The sequence below is a fragment of the Castor canadensis genome, chromosome 14, assembly GCF_047511655.1.
Source record: "Castor canadensis chromosome 14, mCasCan1.hap1v2, whole genome shotgun sequence".
NCBI classification, from domain to species: Eukaryota; Metazoa; Chordata; class Mammalia; order Rodentia; family Castoridae; genus Castor; species Castor canadensis.
Window position 1 is genome coordinate 38,780,026 of NC_133399.1, and position 21,921 is coordinate 38,801,946.

General features: G+C 57.2%; 3 protein-coding genes across 4 annotated transcripts; 2 read left to right on the forward strand and 1 right to left on the reverse strand.

Moving 5' to 3' along the window:
• The first annotated feature begins 4,287 nt into the window (after positions 1-4,287).
• Matk (megakaryocyte-associated tyrosine kinase) lies at positions 4,288-11,153 on the forward strand. Of its 2 annotated transcripts, XM_074054279.1 has the most exons (13): positions 4,288-4,468; positions 5,727-5,785; positions 6,113-6,226; positions 6,307-6,422; positions 6,500-6,719; positions 7,179-7,272; positions 8,057-8,122; positions 9,445-9,544; positions 9,619-9,703; positions 9,795-9,868; positions 9,961-10,156; positions 10,541-10,627; positions 10,712-11,153. In XM_074054279.1, the coding sequence occupies exons 2-13, from the start codon at positions 5,777-5,779 to the stop codon at positions 10,949-10,951; spliced, it is 1,401 nt and encodes a 466-aa protein (XP_073910380.1). In that variant the 5' UTR covers positions 4,288-4,468; positions 5,727-5,776; the 3' UTR covers positions 10,952-11,153. The 2 variants fall into 2 exon arrangements, with proteins under 2 accessions (XP_073910380.1, XP_020024218.1); XM_020168629.2 differs by lacking the exons at positions 4,288-4,468; positions 5,727-5,785 and having other exon boundaries at positions 6,104-6,226.
• Positions 11,154-14,969: 3,816 nt separating this feature from the next.
• On the forward strand, positions 14,970-15,934 carry Rax2 (retina and anterior neural fold homeobox 2). Its single transcript, XM_020168625.2, is given in 3 exon segments — positions 14,970-15,185; positions 15,655-15,702; positions 15,704-15,934. Coding segments are annotated over 3 exon segments (495 nt in total).
• A 1,874-nt stretch (positions 15,935-17,808) lies between these two features.
• Positions 17,809-21,731, reverse strand: Mrpl54 (mitochondrial ribosomal protein L54). The gene is made up of 3 exons (XM_020168632.2): positions 21,566-21,731; positions 20,482-20,647; positions 17,809-19,384 (listed from the first exon to the last, which is right to left on the reverse strand). Exons 1-3 carry the CDS (start codon positions 21,681-21,683, stop codon positions 19,252-19,254), a joined length of 417 nt encoding a protein of 138 aa, XP_020024221.1. The 5' UTR covers positions 21,684-21,731; the 3' UTR covers positions 17,809-19,251.
• Positions 21,732-21,921: the final 190 nt, after the last annotated feature.

Sequence of the window (21,921 nt, forward strand, 5' to 3'; positions counted from 1 at the left end):
GACAAGGGGCCTGGTTCACCCTCTATGTCAGGACTATTCTCCCTCTTTTTGGTGAGGTGGGGCCTTAATATTTCACCCAGGCTGGCCCAAAATCCTAGACATAAGTAATTCTCAGTCTTCTCTACAGCTGGGATGACAGCCACTGCACCCAGTTTTGTGACTGCCCAGTTTAAAAAATTGCCAGGCACTGGTGGCTCCCACCTGTAATCCCAGCACTTGGGAGACTGAGGCAGGAGGATCTCGAGACTGAACCGAACCTGGGTTGCACAGACAGACCCTGTCTCAAAAACCACAAAACAATAAGGAGAAAGGAAAAGCTGAGAGGCAGTGAGTCTTGCTTTTGCTACAGAGAATGACAGCAGGTGGCAGCTATGGGGTGGTCAGGGAGGGTCTCTTGGTGAAGTCGCTGGCTGTGAGAAGAGCTGGGGACACACGAGGAGGTGGTGGCAGCACGTGTAAAGGGCCTGGGGCTGGGCGGAGCCTGGAGGGCAGGGCCAGGGAGGCAGGAGCAGAGGATGCTGGGGAAGGGAGGGAGCTGGGAGCAGAGAGGGGGCCCGGGGGTGACATGGCGGACCGCAGTGAGGGCTTGCTGTACCCTAAACATGGCAGGAGCCTGAGAAGTAGCTGGGATGCGGTGCCAAGTGTGGCTGAGAAACAACGCTCCCAGTTCTGTCCTTAGTGTGGGAAGACAGGCCACAGGCGACAGCAGACAGCCTCCCCAGAGCAGGTCACCCCAAGAAACTCCCCTTGCACTGAGTCCAGTGGCCGCAGCTCATGGCTGGTGACAGTGAGTAAGGACCCCTCCCCAGATCCCAAATCCCTGGCTGTGGAGAACACTGAATTGAAAGACGCACTAACTGGGGCAGTCGGATCTGTGGCTGCTCTTCAGCTGACAGGCTGGGGATGAAGGACATGGCTTCTGCTGAAGCCACCAGGCTCTGCTGTCTGCACCCCTGGTTACAGCTGACCTACAGGCCAAGCCATCTAGGTTCAGAAAGCTCCCTCTGTCTTTCTATGCACCCAGTACCTGGCTGGATGGCCAGACGGTGGCCACAGAGCCCAGCCCACTTGGGGTGGCCATTACCCCCCAAGCCTCCGTTTCCCCATCTGCAAAATGGGCACGATGAGTGTTCCCGTCACGGGACAGCCATGGCCCATTAAACCCATGCAACGAAGCCACACATCATGTGATCTTCCAGGAAGCGTCCTTAAAGAGAAGACGTGTATGTCTCTCTACTCCTTCCTGCTTCCTGTTGCTGGAATCAAAGTGCAGCATATTTGAAAGCCATATTAGATCAAGAATTATGGAGGGCTGGTACAGGGCCTGCCTAGCAAGCATGAGGCCCTGACTTCAAACCCCAAGACTGCCAAAAAAAAACAAAGTTAGAAATGTGTACTCTATGAAATGGTGCAACAACAAGATGTCAGGAGCCTGTGTCCCTGACACCACCCAGAACTGTCTGCCTCAGTAACAACTCATTTCTAGCTGATTCAAGCCTCTAGAATTTAGGGGTTTCCATCCCTGAATCCTCATCCTGACTGATGGATCAAAGAAAGTGTCTGTCATGCAACTCTCTCTCTCTCCACTGGCTACCATGATTTTCAATGGCATTAGGAAAGAAGAATAAGAACTATATCCTAATCCAGGCATGGTGGTGCATTCCTATAATCCCAGCACTGGGGAGGCAGATGAAGGAGGATCACAGTTTGAGGCCAGCCTGGGCAAATAGTTTGTGAGACCCCCATCTCCAAAATAACCACAGCAAAATGGACCAGAGGTGTGGTTCAAGTGGTAGAGCTCTTGCTTTGCAAGCACAAAGTCCTGAGTTCAAACATGAGTCCCACCAAAAACAAAACAAAAATTGTCACAGTTTGAGGGAAATTATGGGAGAAGAGTGACATGTGGAGAACAGAGATCTGTGTGTGCAAAGGAAAGGCACTCTACCCCTTGAGCCACTCCTCCAGCCCTTTTTACTTCAGTATTTTTCAGATAGGGTCCATGCTTTTGCCTGGCACCATTTTTAGTACTTGGGGGCATTTTGGTTTTAAGTTCTGGAAACTCACTCCTAAAGGGACCAAAATGCAGACTGGCTTCTCCAAACAGGCCTCCTATGAACTCTGGGTGCTTAGTGGAATCAGAAGGAGACAAGGCCAGACTGAAGGGCCCTGGATGCCAGAGTGTAGGCACTAGGGAGCTATAGAAAGATTTAGTGTGAGGGAGGAACACAGTCACAGTCTCTTTCCCTTGGTTATGAAGTGAATGGGAGCAGGGGGAAAGTGGAGAGGCAGCCAGGAGACCAGGACGTGGACTGCTGCGTCAACAGCCTGCCCGGGACTCGGGGAGACCGAGAGCTGCAGCAGCCCCTCCATCTCCTTGATAGGAGGCAGGAGAAATTCCTGTTGGGTTCTGGAAACAGAAAGAGACGAGGAGAGTTTGTGATTCAAAGTGGCCAATTGTTGGACACCTCCAGAACAGGACAGTCACTTTGCTGTCTCTGGGATTCCTGGGCCAAGTCACGGAGAATGTCTCTGCACGGTGTCAGGGCATCTTAGATGTTCCCCAATGTGGCACCTGTCCCCAAAGAGCAGCAGGGAGGCATCCCTCAACATGGAGCACAGCTATGGCCGCGGCAGGCCTCGTGAGAATTTGCTGACGCTGGTGGGCTTCCACTGCGATATTTGGACTTGACACTTCTATTTCAGGCGAGCGATGGAGAGTGGCTGTAGAGGGAGGTCCCTAGGACATCTGAAATGACAGCTGCAGGGTCCCCAGGCCTCTGGTAGCCACTGCTAGACCCTCAGCCACTCCAGGGAGCCAGGTCGACTACCCAGGGGACCGTACAGAAGGTCCATCCTGCAGAGGACAGGAATAACAAATTACAACTCAGCTAGGAGACCCTGCTCTCTTACCCTGTCTTCTGGCCACTTCCCTCCCTGCGGCTGACAGGAGGGACCCATCCAGGATGGCTGTCCCCCTGGACTCATTCTCTCACGGGTACCGTGGCCAGGGTCATGGCGTCCGCATGGTGCTTCACTCTGCTGGTGGATGTGGCTGCTTGTACAATTGAAAAGCTGTCATTTTAGCCCACAGTGTTGCAGGTTTCAATGCGTAATGGTCCATGTTGTATGCCGTGAAGGATCTCCTAACTGAGCTTCTGCTCCCACAAGTCAAGAAACACCTTCGAAGCTGGGCGCCAGCGGCTCATGCCTGCAATCCTAGCCACTCAGGAGGTAGAGACCCCAGCTCAAAAAAAAAAAAAATCCATCACAAAAAAGGGCTGGTGGAGTGGCTCAAAGTGTAGGTAGGCCCTGAGTTCAAGCCCCAGTACCGCAAAAAAAAAAAAAAGAAACCCAACCTAAAGCCTAGAACTCTGCCTTATACTTAAAGAAGGCACAGAAGACCCTGATGCCTGCTCCACTGTCCCCTGTAATCTTCCTCTCTGTCCAAGGGGTTTCTCCATTAGCCATCCTGACCCTGGGTCCAGTAAGGTCCCCCAAGGCAATCAAATGGGATCTGTCCTCTGAGAGATGGACACAGCAGCTCAGCCTGCCTGTAGGGGAAGCCCCTCCTCTGAGAGGGGCAGAGCTGACTCGTTCCCTCACTGTCCCCCACGACCCACTCTCTGTTGCCTCCAAGGAGGGCAGCTCCACTGGGAACTTCCAACTCCAAATATGATTGTCCTGCCCACCTCAGTTTTCTTTTCCATGGTTGATGAGGAGGAGGGTACCAATGGAGGTGGGCATTTTATGGGGGGGGTGTTGGGGTGTTGGACTTGGGTTTGAACTCAGGGCTTCACTATTGCAAAGCAGGCGTTCTACGGCTTGAGCCACCCCTCCTGCCCATTTTCCTCTGGTTATTTTGGAAATGAGCGTCTCAAACCGTGATCCTCCCGATCTCAGCCTCCCAAGTAGCTAGGATTGAGGTTAAAGGTTGGCATTTTTTAATTCTTTTTGTGTGGGTCTTGTCCTCCGGGCTCTGCGACTTGCTTACCTCCACAAACAGGGAGCTCATTCTCACTCCCGCCACGCACGTGTATGCGCCGCAGCCTCCACTCTGCGCTCCAAGACCCCTGATTCCCCGGGAGGATGACGGGTAGCGCAGGTCGGGGCTCGACGTGAACCCCAAGAGCGCGCCGGCCCCCACCTAGGCGCGCGGGTGGTGCCGGGGCCGGCGGGGGCGGGGCCAGGAGGGGCGGCGGCGGCGGCGGCGGCGGCGGCGGCGGCGGCGCGCACGGAGCTGACCGCAGTGCGGCCGGCGCTAGGACCCGCGGGGGCTCCTGGCCGCGGCGCCTCCCGCGCTCCCTCCCCGACCATCCTTTCCCCCCCCCAGCCCTCCCCCAAAAAATGAGGAAACCGAGCAACTTGCTCCGAGTTTTGCCGCCCGGGCCGCCTCGGGGTGCGCAGCCGGCTTGCGGGGACCCTCCTGGGGGCGGGCGCGCAGTTCAGCCCGGGGGCGCCCCCTGAACAGGTGAGTGCGTCCGCGGGGAGTGGGAGAAGCGCCCCAAGGCGGGTGGGGATCCCAAGGGCTCCGGGGGGCGCAGCACGGGTGCTGGAGGGGCGCGTGGCGAGGACGCGACTGGGGCGGAGGGTGGCAGAGGCGATCGCGCGTGGCGCGCGGTGCGCGAGGTATTTTCTGGGTGCGGCGTGCGCAGCTACGAGCTCCGGGAGTGGATCGGCGCGTCCACGTGGAGAGCTGTGCGCGCGTGTCCGAGATGCGTGTGCGCGGCCCTGCGTGGAGCTCTGCGCGCCCGCGTGGCCCGGCGTCTGGCGCCCAGGTGTTCAAGTGTGGGTCCGTGTGTGTGATGGGGGCGGGGGACAGGTGCACAGGTTCTCTGGTGTCAGTGTCTGTGCGTGTGTCCACACGCGTGCTTGTGTGCGCACACCTGCCCGCAGGTGGGCGCATGCCTTTGCTTGCACACCCAGCCTGGGTGCCTGCAGGTACCTGTGTCTGAGCCCCTATGTTTTCTGTGTGCTGTGTATACATCGGATTCGTGTGTGTACACCAGGGAAGGAGGACTTACGGGGTGGGGGGAGGCATACAGAAGATGAAACTCACCCCCAAACCTCTCCCCTGCCCACCGGTGGTGGTGACATGGGAGAGGCAGCCAGGGTCTCCCACCCCAGCAGCAAGGGACTTTGGTATGTCTGTCCTGAGTTAGGTTGAGGGGGAGGGGAGGAGGCCACAGAGGAACTTCTGGTGACCCAGGAGGTGGCAGGGCTGCATGGCCTGCCTCCTGCCCCCATCCGCCCTGGGTGAGAGTCTTGGGAATGACCTTGACTCATCTGTGGATTCCTCACCCTGGCCCTGCCCTCTGACCAGAAAAGAGGAAGAACCAGGCTCAGTGGGGTGGCACCACACTTCTTACACACTGTGCTAGATACTGGTTCTCAGCCACTCAGTCCCACAACCCCATCCTGTGTCCACTGGCTCTATGCCTTTCCTGTGCCTCACTTTTCCTTTGTGGGCAATGGTAGGGTGAAGCTCTGGCTTCTTGGCCAGCATTTTGCAACTGTGACTCAGCTGAGGATCTCTCTAGGGTAAAGATCATTCCTTCAAAGGGACTGGGGAGAGCCAGTACCCCGGCTCCACTGGGATGCCTTTGCGGGGGGCTCTCCGACTCCTGCCTCTGTCCCACCTGGCCCACCCAGACAGAAGGAACTGGATCCTCAGGCCCCAGCCTAGCTGGAATCCGGGCTCCCCTACTTGACCCTACACCCCTCTCCAGGTGAGCCTTCACTTCTACCAAACCTGGCACTCCGGCCCATCACAGCCAGGATGCCTACGGTGAGTACCCCCTCATGGGTGCCTCTGTCCCCAGCCCTTCTTCCTCATGGTCCCCACCCCAGTGGAAATGGACCCACAGAACTCAGCTCCACAGCCCCAGGTCTGTGCGTGCTCCCTGTGCCTTTCTGATCTTGGTCCTGGGCCCCTTCTGCTTATGACCCTGGTATGTCTTAGCCACTTTCTCTGTCTCTCTCCTCCTGCCCCTGGCCCTCCTGTTCTCTTCTATTTTCTGTCTCCAATATCCCTGTCTCTCCCAATTTCCATTTCCGTCTCCCTCTTGTCCCCTCTCCTCCATCTCTACTCTCTGCACATCTCCTGATGCCCCAGAGGCGCTGGGCTCCTGGCACCCAGTGCATCACCAAGTGTGAGCACTCGCGCCCCAAGCCAGGGGAGCTGGCCTTCCGCAAGGGCGACGTGGTCACCATCCTGGAGGCGTGTGAGGTGAGCGTGGCTGGAGGGTGCACCTGGAGTGAAGGGGACTCTACCAGACCAGCACCAACCTGTCCCTCCCTCCCGGACAGAACAAGAGCTGGTACCGTGCCAAGCACCACGCCAGTGGGCAGGAAGGGCTGCTGGCAGCTGGCGCACTGCGGGAGCGCGAGGCCCTCTCTGCGGACCCCAAGCTCAGCCTCATGCCGTGAGTGGTGGCCGGCCCCGGGTGGGGGTCATGTCCCAGCTCGGCCCACGCAGCATCTCTGCCCCCGCCCCCCCCAGGTGGTTCCATGGGAAGATCTCGGGCCAGGAGGCGGTGCAGCAGCTGCAGCCGCCCGAGGATGGGCTGTTCCTGGTGCGGGAGTCCGCCCGCCACCCGGGTGACTACGTGCTGTGCGTGAGCTTTGGCCGTGATGTCATCCACTACCGCGTGCTGCATCGTGATGGGCATCTCACCATCGACGAGGCCGTGTGCTTCTGTAACCTCATGGACATGGTGGAGGTGCCCTGCGGGGACAGGGTGGGGCCCAGAGGCGCGTGTTCCCCATGTCCAGGGGATGATGGCAAGGCTGCTCCCCAGGGACTACAAGCCCCTACCCCCCAGGCTGTGGCAACTTTGTGGGTCTGGGAGCCCCAGAGTCTTGTCCCCCCTTCCCTGCCCAATGCAGAGATGAGAGGCTGGTCCCCATGGGCTGTGGACTCCACAGGTGGCCTGAATAATCCTGGATCCAGGATTGGGGTGACTCCTCTGGGGACCTCCAGAAACCACAGGACACCAATCCAGAGGGCCCCCCAGAACCTATTCTGCATCTTTTCCCATCCCCATGGAAACCAGCCCACCTCTGGTGGGACCCAAACCCATCTCCCCAGATCCTGCCTGCCCCACCCAGAGACCACCTGGGAAAGGGACAGGTTTAGGGGTGCCCTGCCAACTTCATGTTCACCCCTGCCTGTCCCACAGCATTACAGCAAAGACAAGGGTCCCATCTGCACAAAGCTTGTGAAGCCCAAGAGGAAACAGGGCACCAAGTCAGCTGAGGAGGAGCTGGCCAAGGGTAGGGAACCCCTCAAAATAGTGGGAAAGGACCCCTCACTTCCCATGTGGCCCTGTCCATATCCAAGCCCCGAATGGGACCAAGCTTGTCCCCTCAGCTGGCGCTGTGGGACAGAATGGGAGACCAGAGCTGCCATGGGTCAAGCAGAGGACATCACAAACACAGACTAGGTCCATAGGGAAGAGTCCCATGCCTGCTTGCCTCTTGTCCCATCATCCATCACGTCATCTGAGCCAGAAATCTGGGCCTGAACCTTGTACCACCCCAGCCTCCACCTCCCCTCCAAGGGCAGTTCCATTAATGTCAGTTCATCCTTTCCTTGCCCCAAAGCTCCTTCCCACACCCTCCCATCAGACCACCTCCTTCCTCAGTCGGGGGAAGTCTCCCTTCCCCCTGTATGGGGCCCCAAGACCTTTCTGTTACAAAAACACACCCATGCCATGCCCTGCTCAACACTTCCATGGACACCTGGAGGGAGACCTGGCAACCCCGCCACCTTCTAGAGCCTTCCCACATGGGTGGAAGTACATTTCCAGGGTTGTCCACAAAGCCCTTCCCCCATTCCTGCACGCCCCAACCCTCTCATGCCTCTGTGCCATTGTAAATTCTGTTCCCTTCACCTGGAATGCTTTTCCAGCTGTACCAAGAGAGGGGAGTCTCGGACACAATCTTAGGGGTGCTACTGGGAGTGTGTTTCCCGGGCTGGGGCGCTGGGAGGCCACCACTTACTCTGTTGCTGGGTGCGGCCATCCCCCCCCCCAACTGGGTCTTCGCTCCCCCACAGCTGGCTGGTTGCTGGAGCTACAGCATCTCACGCTAGGAGCCCAGATTGGAGAGGGAGAGTTTGGAGGTGAGACGGGGGGACTGAAGGCAGGGCGTGTGTGGCAAGGGACCCAGTCCCTGTTTGCCACCACGCTGTTACGTGTTGGAGGACAGGCACAGGCCTTCTCTGAGTCTGTTCCCCCGTCATGGGCTCACAGGGAGTAAAAGAGCCCAAGTGGGCACCGGGAGATCAGCCATTCCCTCTGCTTCCAGCCTTGGGTTTTGGGTCTCTTTGCTTGGAGCATCAGTCCCTGGAATCCTTATTCTGGAAAGCTCTGGGCTTAGGTCAGGGGTCAGCCAGCTCTGTAAAGAGCCAAAGCACAAATACAACCACTCAGCCCAGTGGAGAGACTGGCACAGATAATATGTAAACACTCGGGTGTGGCCCTTAGAGCTTTCTCTTTTTGGAGGCACTGGAGTTTGAACTTTGGCTTGCTAGGCAGATGCTGTAACACTTGAGCCACACCTCCAACCCTTTTTGCTTTAGTTATTTGTTTAATACGGTCTTGAGGTTTTGCAGGGGCTGGCCTGGACCTGTTTATGCCTCCTAAGTAGCTGGGATGACAGGCACACACACACCACATCCAGCTATTGGTTGAGATGAGATCTTGAGAACATTTTTCCCCAGCTGCCCTTGAACTATCCTCCTGATCGCCATCCTTCTGAGTAGCTGGGATAACGGACGTGAGCCACCAAGCCCAGCTCCTTAAAGCTTTTTGGTAGCACAGGAATTTGAATTCTACGTAATGTCCACGTGTCATTACATCTTTAGGGTGTTTTTCTTTCCTTTTTTTCTTTTTCTGTGGTGGTGGAGCTGGAGCCCAAGACTTCGCACATGCAAGGCAAGCACTCGGCACTGAGCCATACCCCCAGCCCCTTTGGCTTTTTTTTTGAACTCAGGGCCTACACTTTAAGTCATTCCACCGGCCCTTTTTTGTGATGGGTTTTTCGAGATAGGGTCCTGTGAACTATTTGCCCGGTATTTGCCCCAGCTAGCTTCCAATCACGATGCTCCTGATATCTGCCTTCCGAGTATAGCTAGAGCATTACTGGTGCGAGCCACTGGCACCTGGCTCTCTTTGGTGTTTTTGAATCATTTGAAAACACACGAGCCACCCTGAGCTCCAGGGCTGTGCCAAAACAGGGTATAGGGCTAGATTTGGCCCTCAGGTGTGGACGTCGGCAGACCTCTGGTTTCGATGGTTCTCTTTGATGGAGGTCTGAAGCTGGTACAGTCCCTTGGGCTGTACCAAGGTCTGGGGCCCCGAAGCCATGTTGGTGCACACAGCAATCAGTGAATCCATCTGTCCTGATTGATGTCAGTCCTGATTTCTGTCTCCCCACCCCTAGCCGTCCTGCAGGGTGAATACTTGGGGCAGAAGGTGGCAGTGAAGAACATCAAGTGTGACGTGACAGCCCAGGCATTTCTGGACGAGACAGCTGTAATGACGTGAGTCCCCAGGTGGGGTCAGGGCCCTGGGCTGGGGTCCTATGCATGTCCTCAACCCCACCTCCATTCTCTAGGAAGCTGCAGCACCGGAACCTGGTGCGGCTCCTGGGCGTGATCCTGCACCAGGGTCTCTACATCGTCATGGAACACGTGAGCAAGGTGCCCGCGTGGGGCAGCCAGGTGGGCAGATGGGGGTGGGCAGTGAGGGGTGGGCAGCCGGCAACCCCCCCATGTCTCTTATCCCCCACAGGGCAATCTGGTGAACTTCCTACGCACCCGGGGCCGGGCCCTCGTGAACACCACCCAGCTCTTACAGTTTTCTCTGTGAGTGTGGCTCCCCACAGGGACGTGGGGTTCCAAGGTCAAGGGGAAACTGAGGCACGGGGCAGGAAACCTGACTGAGAGCCTCTCCCCAGTCACGTGGCCGAGGGCATGGAGTACCTGGAGAGTAAGAAGCTGGTGCACCGTGACCTGGCTGCCCGTAACATCCTCGTCTCTGAGGACCTGGTGGCCAAGGTCAGTGACTTTGGCCTGGCCAAGGCTGAGCGAAAGGGGCTGGACTCAAGCCGGCTGCCCGTCAAGTGGACAGCGCCTGAAGCCCTCAAACATGGGGTGAGCTCCCCTCCATTCCCAGGGCTTTGGGGTTACCCCAGAGCAAGCTTGGCATCCCAGCTGTGCCGTGTGACCCTGAACATATCACTTGGCCTCTCTGAATCTCCCCCTAGAAATGGCGCTACCTCTCCAGGAAGTCCGAAGCCCCCTCTTGGCCTCAGTTTCCCCATCTCTAAGCAGGCATGGGCTCACCCTGGAGGGAGAGACTAACAGGGCTTTCACTCTACAGAGTCTGACTCCCCTGGACTGTGGGGGACTTGGGGGAGGAGACTGTTGGGGGGAGATCAGAGAGCGAGGTGGCCCTGCATGGCTTCCTGGAGGAAGCAAGGCCAGGAGCAGGAACCCCAGGGGGATCCCTCTTCAACCAGACCTTGGGCCCCACAGAAGTTCTCCAGCAAATCGGACGTCTGGAGTTTCGGGGTGCTGCTGTGGGAAGTCTTCTCATATGGACGGGCTCCGTACCCCAAGATGGTGAGTGGGACTCAGGTGGTGGCAACTCCAGGTCTCGTGGCCCTGACCGGGCCCTGACCCACGCCACACACCCTCCATCTGCAGTCACTGAAGGAGGTGTCAGAGGCCGTGGAGAAGGGGTACCGCATGGAGCCCCCTGAGGGCTGCCCAGGCCCTGTTCACGCCCTCATGGGCAGCTGCTGGGAGGTGGAGCCCGCCCGCCGGCCGTCCTTCCGCAAGGTGGCCGAGAAGCTGGCCCGGGAGCTGCGTAGCACGGGCGCCTCGGCCCCCGTCGGGGGACAGGATTTGGACAACTGTGCTGCAACCCGAAGCCAGGAGCCCTGACCCCGCCCAGTGGGGCCAAGAGGACCAAGAGAGTGGGGGCCACAGGGCAGGGATGTGGCTGGGCCTGAGGAGGGTCAGGGCCAGTGACCACCCTCCCAACCCCGGGCAGAGCAGGCCAGGCTGGGGGGCTCTGGGCAGCCACTGGACACCACAGACACGGGAAGCCAGGAGTCATTGCCTCCATAAAGACAGATTCCAAGGACTGTGGGCGTCTGTGTCTCTGTGACCTCCAGGGGCGGGGCTACTGGCTTTGGAGAACCACTCTGGGTGCTGTGTTCCCATCTACCCATGGAGCTTGCATCCATCTGGGGTCTCCCCATGCCTGGAGACCCCTATGGAACTCCCTAGTCATGGCCCCAAGCTACTGAACTCCCTGCCCAACCAGACGGTGATGGAGTCACCGGGACCCTCTGACTCTGCTCTCCACCTCTGGCACCCAGATGGGTCCACATTGGGCCCTGCTGCTGTCCACAGAGGCCCACTGAGAAGCACCCACCCACTGGCCACCATGGGGATGCAGTCCCCAGGTAGCTTCCAGGCTGAGGACCCACTAGCCATCAGCCATGAGGTCCCCTGAAGGGATGAGGTATTTATGGTGGAGACCCCACCCCACCCACAGGGTCCCAGGCTCAGAGGTTCCTGGGAAGACCCTCACTGGCCACATTTCCTCTTCCACTACAGCCTCTTCTCAACCGAGCAGCCCCTGGCTCTCCCAGAGAGGGGGCTTTGCAAGGCACTATCCCCATTCGGGGAGGTGCTCAGGAAGCCACCCTGGTGCTCCAGTTGTGCCTCCATTTATGGGCAGCGCTGTGCCCTGGGCTTGCAGGTCAGGTCCTGCCAGTGCCCAAGAGGGAAGGGTTTGTGATGTCCCTGTCACACAGGATGGTGAGGCCCAGACAGCAGGTGCTTACCCCAGGTGCCCTAAGAGACAGTGGCAGAGCCAAGATGTAACCTGGCCTGTACAGTCCAGGACTGAGCTTCCATCACCTTCTTCAGCTGGGCCTCCCCACTTCTGTACCAGCAGAGGATCCCAACCCAACAATGATGGTGCCACAAGGTTTCAAGGATGTGTGACACACAGAGAGAGGGGGAAGCCACCATCTGATAAACATGCCACACTTCCAACTTGCCCTCCAGCCAGCTCACCACCACCCACCCACCCACCCATACAGCCACTCACTCATCCATCGCCCACCCAGACCCATCCATCTATCCATTCACCCATCCTTCCATCCATCCACCCAACCATCCATCCCTCCCTCAGTACTTACTGAGCGTCCACTGAGTGTCCCCATAGACCCTAATGGGATAGCCCAGAAGTGACATCGGCCCTGGACAAAGATTGACCAGTTGTGTAGAGACCACACACCTGGGCCAGTAACTGTGGGACAGCATCTGAGGATCAAAGACCGTAGCCTGGCATGACCTGCCCTCTCCACCCCCAGGAGCTGGCTCTGAGCTGACCCACTGGGACTCAATCCTGACTGGTGCCCTGAGGTTGAAGGGCCTCCTCTGGCTGTGGAACTTAAGTGCTCAAAGTTCCCTGTCGGTACCTGCTGGGCAAAGCACCCAGGCTCAGCAGTCCCCATCATGCACGGAGTCTCTCTCAACGCGGAGCCAGATGTGGCTCCCTTCATCCCAGGGGTAGAAGGGAGGGAAACAACAGGGCCAGAAGGGAGGGAGGCCCTGCTGCCCAGAGTCCTAACCAGCAGGGCTCCCTGAGGCCCCAAACCGCGCTGCCCGCTGCCCGGGGCGGTTGGCTCGAGGGTTCTGCAGGCGGGCGATGCAGCAAGGCGTGTGACTCCTAATCACTCCAGCGGGGCGAAGTGCTAACGCATGGCGTCTCAGGCCCAATTAACTAACTGGCCCTGGTGGGCTAAGAGGCCACAGCAGGTCTCGGGGGCTATGGCAGGCGCGTACAGAGGGCCTGGGCGACTTAGGTGAGTGGCAGCTTAAAGCGTGGATTAGGGGTGGGGGGTAGGGCCAAGGGGACAGGTGGCCTCTCCAGCGGGGCTAGGCGGGGCCCTTCCGGCCTTTCACCCTTCCATTTCTCCCAGAAAACCTCCAGATCCCTTCAGGCCAGAGTGGGTGGACTCCAGGGGCCACGCGGGAGGTCTGAGTGACCTTAGCACATCTCTGTCTCAGGCTCCCCTTGGGCAGGGGTGGGTAGGACAGAGGCAGGCATAGTCTATCTGGTGCCCGCACGAAGTCCCGCCTGGGCACCTGAATTCCTCACTGTGGGTTTGGAGAGGGGATGGGGCGAAGAGGGATTCATGCCACTCTTGGGGAGCTCCTAGGCACCCCAGACACAGCTGTCACATGCAGCCTGTCCCTTTTGCCTCTTTGCTGGCTTGCAGCTGGGCCCTGATGCTTCCTGCCATGTGTGGAAGCCAATGTCCTAGGTCACTAGGCTCTGCAATAGGACCTGGACAACCCAGGCGGTCGCCTGCTGTGTGTGCTATGCACTCAGCTGTCTCTGTGTCTCTCTCCCTTCAATGTCAACATCGCTGAAGAATCTGTAACCCTTCACTTTGTACCTGTCCCTCCATCCCCTGGCCTAGAGCTCCCCCTCCTGTCCTCGCTTGACTAAGTCTGGGCCCCACCTGGCCCTCCCTGCCCCTGGGGGTGGTACTTGCCTCCTCCTTCCTTCTACCCCTGCCCTCCTAAAAAGTCTCCCTCCAGAAGTGCTCTTCCATCCCTCCTGTCCCGTCTATCCCCACCACTCTTACTAACCAGGGTCTTGCCTTCCCTCCTGGACGCCAGCCTCTTGCCTCCTCCTGGCTTCCCATCTTGCCCACGGTACACATTTGTCTTAAGATGTCACTGACTGTGCCCCCTTGCTCTACAACCACCCATGGCTCCCCAGTACCCTGTCTTTCACAACCAGTTGTATCCGGGATTTGCAGCCTTGCACTCCACCTCCCATCCTGACCACTTTCAAGACAGCAACCCTCCCCCACCTCCCCCCCTTCCCTGTTTTTCTCCCTAGGCTAATGACATGTGACACATCCTCCATTTTAATTCTTTCAAATTCATTGATTATCTCCCACTAGAAGGCCAGCTCCATGACTTTTGTAGGTTGTTTTTTTTTTATTACTGTGAACAGCACCTAGGACACACTGAGTGCTCAATGAATGTCTACTCAGTGAATGAATAGTGAATTTCTACTCATACATCAAGACCTGGCAAAAATGCCCCTTCCATCTTGTCCTGGTCAGTGTTCAGAAGAGCTGACCAGGATGCCCCTCGCCTCTGTGCTCTCACTTCCCAAACTTCTGCGCCATTTGTAAATCTGAAACAGTCCCTTTCAGACCTCAACTGATAAAAGAGTAGGTGGGCTTTCATTGAGTGCTTTTTACTTTCTTCACCTCACTGTGGCCCCAAGATCGCCATTTCACAGCCAGGGAAACAGGCACAGAGTAGAGCCCCCTTGTTGTCCCATGGCTGGCCGACAAGCCCCACTCAAGTGTGTGTGTGTGTGTGTGTGTGTGTGTGTGTGTGTGTGTGTGACTGTGTGAGTCCCTGCCCTCCCAGGGGCTCAGAACAGCCAGGAGCCAAAGGCGAGGCGCCTCAATTAATCGCTTGAGCTAATCCTGCCTGCCCAGCCTCCAAGCTCTGTTGTCTGCTGGGCCAGTGCCCAGTGGATGCCAGCCCACGCAGGGGCTGCTGTGGGTGACAAGCGTCAGGCGCAGGTGGGCACAGGTGGGCAGGCAGGAGTGGGGTGCAGGGAACACAGCAGTGTAAGGAAGCAGCCTGTGGAGGCAGCAAACTGGCCTCCTCCTTCCTGAGGGTCAACACACAGAGCTAGACAGAGAGGCTATGGGGAGACACTGAGACAGAAATAATGGGAGGAGGGACAGATAAACACAGTGCGAGATAATCCCGGACAGACACACAGACAAATGGGGTGCAGCAAAAGCTGAAGGTGTGCTCAGGGTTCCCTGGTCCTCCCCCAGCCAGCAGTCTTTCCTGCTGTCTCACTGTGATCCGTCCTGCTTCATCCAACATGGCAGGGGCCATGATCCTAAGCCAGAGTGAGGGGCCAGGGGTGGAGGGTGGAGGCCCAGGGCTGGGCGAGGAAGCCCCCAAGAAAAAGCACCGGAGAAACCGCACGACCTTCACTATGTACCAGCTGCACCAGCTGGAGCAGGAGTTCAAGGCCTTCCATTACCTGGACATGTACAGCCATGAGGAGCTGGCAGCCAAGGTGCACCTGCCAGAGGTGCTAGTGCAGGTGAGGGTGCCCCATCCCCCCCACACCTGGGAAGGTTTCTTGGAGGAGGAGGGAGCAAGGGAGCTGAGGCCTTGACGTTTCAGTAGTTTACCAGGTGGGAAGGAGAAAGGGTTTTTCTAGGCACAGCATGTGCAAACATGTGAAGGAGTTAGGTTGTAGGTGTTTTCTTTGAGCTGGGTGTGAGACAGGTGAAAGGAGACAGAGAAAGGAGCCAAAGACAGCTGTCAAAGGCCTCAAATGCCCAGCTGAGGAGCCCACCATCCTGCTAAGGACCAGAGGGAGGACAGAGAGCCCACCAACGAGGCAGGGCACAGTGATGAGTCAGGAGTGGATGCAGGGACAATAACGGGGCCACCGTTGGGAGTCGGGTCAGACAGCAGGCAGGACCCGCAGAGACTGGGAGACCCAGAGGGGCTCCACAGAGTAGGGAGGAGGGGTCCAGCCCCCATATCACTCTCCCTGCCCCTAGGTATGGTTCCAGAATCGCCAGGCCAAGTGGCACCACCAGGAGCAGTTAAGAGTCCAGCTCAGAGGCTCTGGCAGCCCAGAAGCTCCCCAAGGCCCCAGACCTGCCATTTGCCCACCCTCTGGACATGTCGCTGCCCCTGGAGGCCTGGGCTTCAGCTGCTCCAGCTGCTGGCCAAGGAGCACGGGCAGGCCCTAGAGGGAGCCTGGCCACTGGCCTGAGACTGGGCCCGTCCAGCTGCACTCCTTGGTCCACACCCAGGGCCTGGAACATGCCTGAGTGACAGCAGCCACCGTTAAGACCAGGATTTGTGGGTGTTTCTGCCCTCCTGGGCCTCAGTCCTCGATGTGTGCAATGGGCAGTGGTTGGGTTGTGGGATCGTGGAGCACGAGCAGCCAGGATGTGGGTTCTGTGCGTGGACGCATTCGAGCAGCTCTTGCTGCCCCATGCCGGCTCCCAAGGCCTCCTAGTCCTTGGAAAGTGACAACCACAGCAGTCCATTTCGTGTTCCCATGGTGTGCTTACTGTCACTATATCCCACCAGTGTCAACCACTTCACCCCTCCCACAGCTGGGAAGGGGGCACCATCATCAGCCCTTTACAGACTGGAAAACTAAGGCTCAGAGACAGAAAGCCATTTCCAGAGGTCACACGGCCAGAATGGACTGGGGCTGGTTTCCTAGTCTTGTCTCCTGATGCAGCGCTACAAGGACGAGGACAGCACCAGGTGCCAGGACAGGGAGCTGTGGGGCCTGTGCGTGTCCCCAGCCCAGTAAGGCAATGCCAGCCTCTGTCCTGTCTAGCAGACCACATCTCCCCAGGGCTCAGCAAGGCATGAGGAGCGGCCACCCTGTCAGAATGGGGCGTGGCTCTAGATCAGGAGGCTGTGAATGAGGTAGGACTGGAGCCTGTGACTGCCCAGAGCAGGCTGAGGGGACACTGTCCAAGGGATGGGCCAGACACAGAACAATGGCCCTGGGTAGGAATGGGGACAATGTCAGAAGCTGCAGGGCCTAGGATTCCCCAGGAACCACACTCAACCCAGGTGCTCACTTCCCTGTGTCATCCCACACCAGATAGCCACCCAGCCCCAAGTGCCCCTCAGGCAGCCCAGGAATCTGAGCCTGAAGCAGCCTGAATGAGGGGTTCCCAGGGAGATAGGAATAAGCACCTGCCTCTAAATCAGGACAGTGTGGGAACCCCTGTGAACACCCAGCTCCCCTAGGGAACAAGCTTTACTTGGAGTCACTTACCAAGCAGCTGATGATTTGAACAGCAGCCCCACCCAAGTCCCTCTATCACCACCCATTCCATTTTTCTTTATTTTTGGCAGTACTGGGGCTTGAACTCAGGGACTACACGTTGAGCCACTCTACCAGCCCTTTTTTTGTGATGGTTTTTTTTGAGATAGAGTCTCACAAACTATTTGCCCAGGCTGGCTTTGAACTACGATACTCCTGATTTCTGCCTCCTGAGTAGCTAGGATTACAGGCGTGAGCTCATTTTCCTTTATCTACAGGGTGGTGGTGAACATCTCTCCAGGAGGACCTTTGGAGCAACCAGGCCCTGTTCCCAGCAGGAAATGTCACCTGGCCCATCATCCCTTAACCCATTGCTCTTTGACACACAGATTATTTAAGTTCTTGCATCCCTGTGGGCTGGGGTCCTTGGTCAGTCACTGTGGCAGTTCAGTCATGTCAAAACCAGATGAGCAGTCTTCCTACACCCATCAGCCCAACCACCTGCCTATCTCTTCTTCCACCATTTTCCCATCCACCTGTCCATCCACCCATCTACACCCTCCCTCCCACCCATTCACTGTCCTCCCATCCACCCATCCATCCACCCACCCATTCACCATCCTCCCATCCATCCATCCATCCACCCATCTGCCCACCCACCCACCCATCCATCCATTCTCCCATCCACCCATCCATCCACCCACCCATTCACCATCCTCCCATCCACCCATCCATCCACCCACCCATTCACCATCCTCCCATCCATCCATCCATCCACCCACCCAATATATCATATGGACCAGGCAGTAGGGTCATGACAGTAAAGGAGACACAAGATCTCTTTTTTAAGCTTAAATATAAAATGTCAGAGACATTAGAAGCACCATAGAGGAAAAACAAGAAAAGCATCTGGGTGTGTGGCTAGAGTTCCAATTTTAATAGGGAGGTCTGGGGAGGTGACATCAGAGCAGAAACCAGAAGGTAAAGAAGACAGCCATGGAGGTGTTGAGGGAAGAGCATCCCAAGCAGAGGGCACAGCCTGTGCAAGGGGCCTCGGGCAGGACGGAGCCCGCTCTGTTGGAGAAGCAGTGAGGAGGCCCAAGTCGTTGGAACAGAGGGAGGGAGTGGGAGAAGGTGACAGGACAAGTGGGGTGGAGCCTGGTGGCTATTATAACTTTGGTGTGGACCCAGAGAGCCACTGGGGAGCCACAGGAGGATTGGAGAAGGGTGAGCATGACCCTCCAAGACTCAAAGGAGCACGTGATCACTCCCTCTGCCAGGCATGGGAGGGCAGGTGTGCAGTGATCCACTCTGCAGAGTCCGGCTCTCCTTTCCCGGGGAGAGGACAGGATTAGCCGCTCAAGTCTGCAGGAGCTGGTGGAAGCTGGAGGGTGGGTGGACCTGGCACAAAGCTGCCCCCTGGCCACGCACACGCACACACACACGCAGCAATTACAGGGGAAGGTCCTGGTTACCATGGCTGCTGCACTGCCCCTTAATGGCAGCACCCCCGGCCCTCTGATCTGTTGGGCCCGGCCTCACCTGCAGAACCCCACCTCCAGGCCCCTCCACCACAGGTGGCTGAGCAGTAGTCAGGATTCCAGAAGCCGGGACCAGGGTTCTCACGGGGCTGTGGGTCAGACGCTCAGGTCAGCAGACCCCAGGACATGTCAGGCAGGTGAAGAGGAGGCAGAAGGGAGGCTGAGGCACGGCTCTGGTGGACGAAGCAGCTGAGGACTTGGGTGAGGACAGCAGGCCCATGCCCTGGGCTTAAGTGACTAGCCAGCAAGGCCCGCCTGTGACACCAGTGAAAAGGAGGTGGCCGTCCCTTCCCCAAGCTCCACTTGCCAAGCAGGGTAGGGGTGGCAGGCCAGGATCCCTGAGGCTGTCCCTGCTCACGAGCACCACCCACTGGGAAGACAAAAGGATCAGAGATGGAAAGAGCCACAGATCTGACTCGAAGCAGCTGGATCCAGCCATGCCCAAAGGCAGCCATCTACCCCTGACACTTCACTTCCAGAAGCTCACAGAACTTCTAAAGGTTTGGGTGTGGTATGAGGCCCCTGAAACCAAGAAAGGTTGACCAGGACAACCATAGAGGTTTCCTAGCCTCTTGGACAAGGCTAGGAAATCCCAGGGGCCATTGAAGACTGAGGTGAAGGAGAACCTGCAGAAGCCTGGCCAACTGCCAGGTGGAACTGACCCAGCTCCCTCCCAGCTGATATCAGACAGCGCTGAGGAGCACTGGGGTCCAGGAAGAAGTATTTACTGGCCCCAGGGCCCTGGCCCAGCCTTGCTGGGGCCACACAGAAACCCAGGTGCAAGTCGTCTTTCTCGCTGCGGCCACCCAGCTCCTCTCCTAGAACTTCCTGTTCTTGCTCAGACGGTTGTGGCGCCAGATGTTCTGTTTGCGCAGCAGCCGCCAGTACTCCCGGCTCTCAGGGTCCAGCTCCTCCAGCGTCTTGGGAGGGCCCACGTTCATCTGGAACAGCCTGGCAGTGGGGTAGGAGTCAGGGCTGCAGTGAGTGAGCCTGCAGCACCTGGGCATCCCTTGCACAGAGAAGGTGGCCAGGCTGGGGCCAAGTGCCACCAGGAGGGTGCATGATCTTGGGGGTCTTTCTGCTCCCCTGGGTCCATGGCTGCTCAGAGACGGCTGTTTCCACTTCAATGGCACTGATAGCTGAGGAGGGCACACCCCACACCCTGCCCCTAGCCACTGTCCTGTACTGCCTTTTATCTACCTTCCTGACCCTTCCCCAGCTCTCAGGACCTGCATGAGTCAGGGGTTTCCAGGCCCCACAGCTGCTCTTGGGGCCAGAGTGAGAGCTTCCCAGCAGTTTACAGAGCCTTGCATACCCTACCCTGTTTCCTCCCTGCCTCTCTCTTCCTTCTCTCTCCCTTAGTCTCTTGCTCCAGCCACAAGGCCTCTTTGCTGCTCCTCCAACATGCCAGGCTTCGTACTGCCTCAGGGCCTTGGCACAGGCTGTGCCCCCTATCTCTGAGGTCCCTTCCCTTTCGCACCCCAGCTCCTGCTTCATCTTAACAGGGAAGCCCTCCCGGAGACCTCAGGCTTGATAAGCCAAGCCCCCATCTGTCCCTGCTCCCTCTCCCACCCCCTTCCTGCACTGTGGTCCCCACTGTATCTGCCCATCTGTTGCTTCCTGTCAGCTTTTAGCTTCCTTTGTGCACCTTTGGGTCCCTGGACCTGAGAAGGGGACCTGATATCCAGCCAGTGCTCATTAAGTATTTAGGTTTGGTTTGCTTTGGTGGTTCTGGGGTTTGAACTCAGGGCCTTGTGCTTATTAGGCAGGCGCTCTACCACTTGAGTCATGTCCCCCAGCCCTTAATAAGTATTTGTTGAAGGAAAAAAAAGACATTTCTGGCACTGCACACAGGTTCTGATTTCATACCCTCTGAAGGACATATGGTCCCCTCCCATACATCACCCATTTACAGATGGGACAACTGAAGCTTGGAGTAGTTAAGCCCTCAAGCCTGGACATCAGGACAAGCGGGTGTGACTATCTGACCTGATGGCTGAAGGAGGAGGCAACAGCTGGTCCAGGATGACCCAGCCCAGCCTACTCACCACTCGGGGTACTCAGCATCCGGTTTCAGGACCACATCCTGGCCATCCTTGTAGATGTTCACACCCATGGCATGTGTGGTAAGCTGGATGGGATCTGTGCACACTTCTGGGTCCTTCAGTGCCTCACTGACCACGCCACCTTTGCCACTCTTGGCACCCCTCATGACTGTGGGGAGGAGGGAGGAGTCATTTCCAGCTAGCTCAACCCACATGTGCCCCCTCTCTTTGCAGCCCCAGCTGGACTCTGACTTCTCCATTTAAAGGAAGTGGCACAGGGACCCGGCATTAAACAACACCAACGCTCCAAGTCACCAAGTCACTTCCTTTTAAATTCTATTTTGATTCCTTCTATTTATCTCACCAAGAAATCTCCCTTCACAGCCATGACATGACTTTAAGGTCTAACATTTGCCTATTTCCTCCTTTCAACAAAGGAGATCAGGCAACACTATATCCGGCTAAAATATAGTAACTAGCTACTCAGGAGGGAAAAGATCAGGAGGATCATGGTTTGAAGACAGCCTGAGCAAACAGTTTTTCAAGAGAGCCTATCTTGAAAAAACCCATCACAAAAAAGGCTGGTGGAGTGGCTCAAGCCGTAGAGCGCCTGCCTAGCAAGTGCTTAGCTCTGAGTTCAAACCCCAGTACCGCCAAAAACAATTAATATTTAGATGGGCTCCGTGTCTTTCCAATTCTCGGTGGTGACTGGCTTGCCCAAAGTCACACGGCAATCAGGACAGAGTCAGAAACTTAACAGGAGTCCAAGTTCAAGACCTATCACGCCTACATCAACCCGCGCCTGCGCAGTGAAACGCGTTCCTCTGCGGAAAGCACGCTCATTCCGAGCCTCTGGGCTTCGCACCTGCGCCTGCGCACTGAGTGCAATCGTCCCAGTCCCGCCAGGCGCCCGAGCCCCAAGCAGCCCTTAAATCCCTCAAACTGCGCCTGCTCAGACAGCCCTCGCGGCTGTATATCTGCACTTGCGCAGTAATTCTTGGCTCCACCTCCCCATCCGGCGCCTGCGCACTACCAATTCCTCATAGTACCCGCCGTGCCCATCTTATTGCCTGTTAACTCGGCTTACCCGGTTTTTTTGCATAGTCCCGGACCAGCAGTCTCCTAAAAGCGGCAGGGTCTGGGAGCTCCCGGGTCGCCCAGCCGGCCCACGTTCGAGTATCCCTGAGAAGACGTCTGACCGCCATGACGTACGCCGGCTGCTTGCACGTGCACGTTTCCGTGAGACGTAGTGGCCCAGAGGACTCTTGGGAATTGTAGGACCTTGAGGACTTCTGGGAAATGTAGTCTTCCTAGTCTTAGACATTACAGTTAGTATGACTTTAAATTTTTGTAAGACATACCCAGTTCCTAGATAAGAAGCTTTTCAAAGGATATTTCACTAACTACTTACCTTCTTTATTATTTATTTACTTAAAATGTCAC

Bases quoted from the DNA above. Each gene is read 5' to 3' on its own strand.
- Mrpl54 (XM_020168632.2), bottom strand. From the start codon at position 21,683: ATGGCGGTCAGACGTCTTCTCAGGGATACTCGAACGTGGGCCGGCTGG. The intron at 20,648-21,565 runs GTAAGCCGAGTT...TCCTCCCCACAG, and splicing joins GGACTATGCAAAAAAACCGG to TCATGAGGGGTGCCAAGAGT. The intron at 19,385-20,481 runs GTGAGTAGGCTG...CCCCACTGCCAG, and splicing joins GATGCTGAGTACCCCGAGTG to GCTGTTCCAGATGAACGTGG.
- Matk (XM_074054279.1), top strand. The intron at 9,869-9,960 runs GTGAGTGTGGCT...GCCTCTCCCCAG, and splicing joins CAGCTCTTACAGTTTTCTCT to TCACGTGGCCGAGGGCATGG. The intron at 10,628-10,711 runs GTGAGTGGGACT...CTCCATCTGCAG, and splicing joins GGGCTCCGTACCCCAAGATG to TCACTGAAGGAGGTGTCAGA.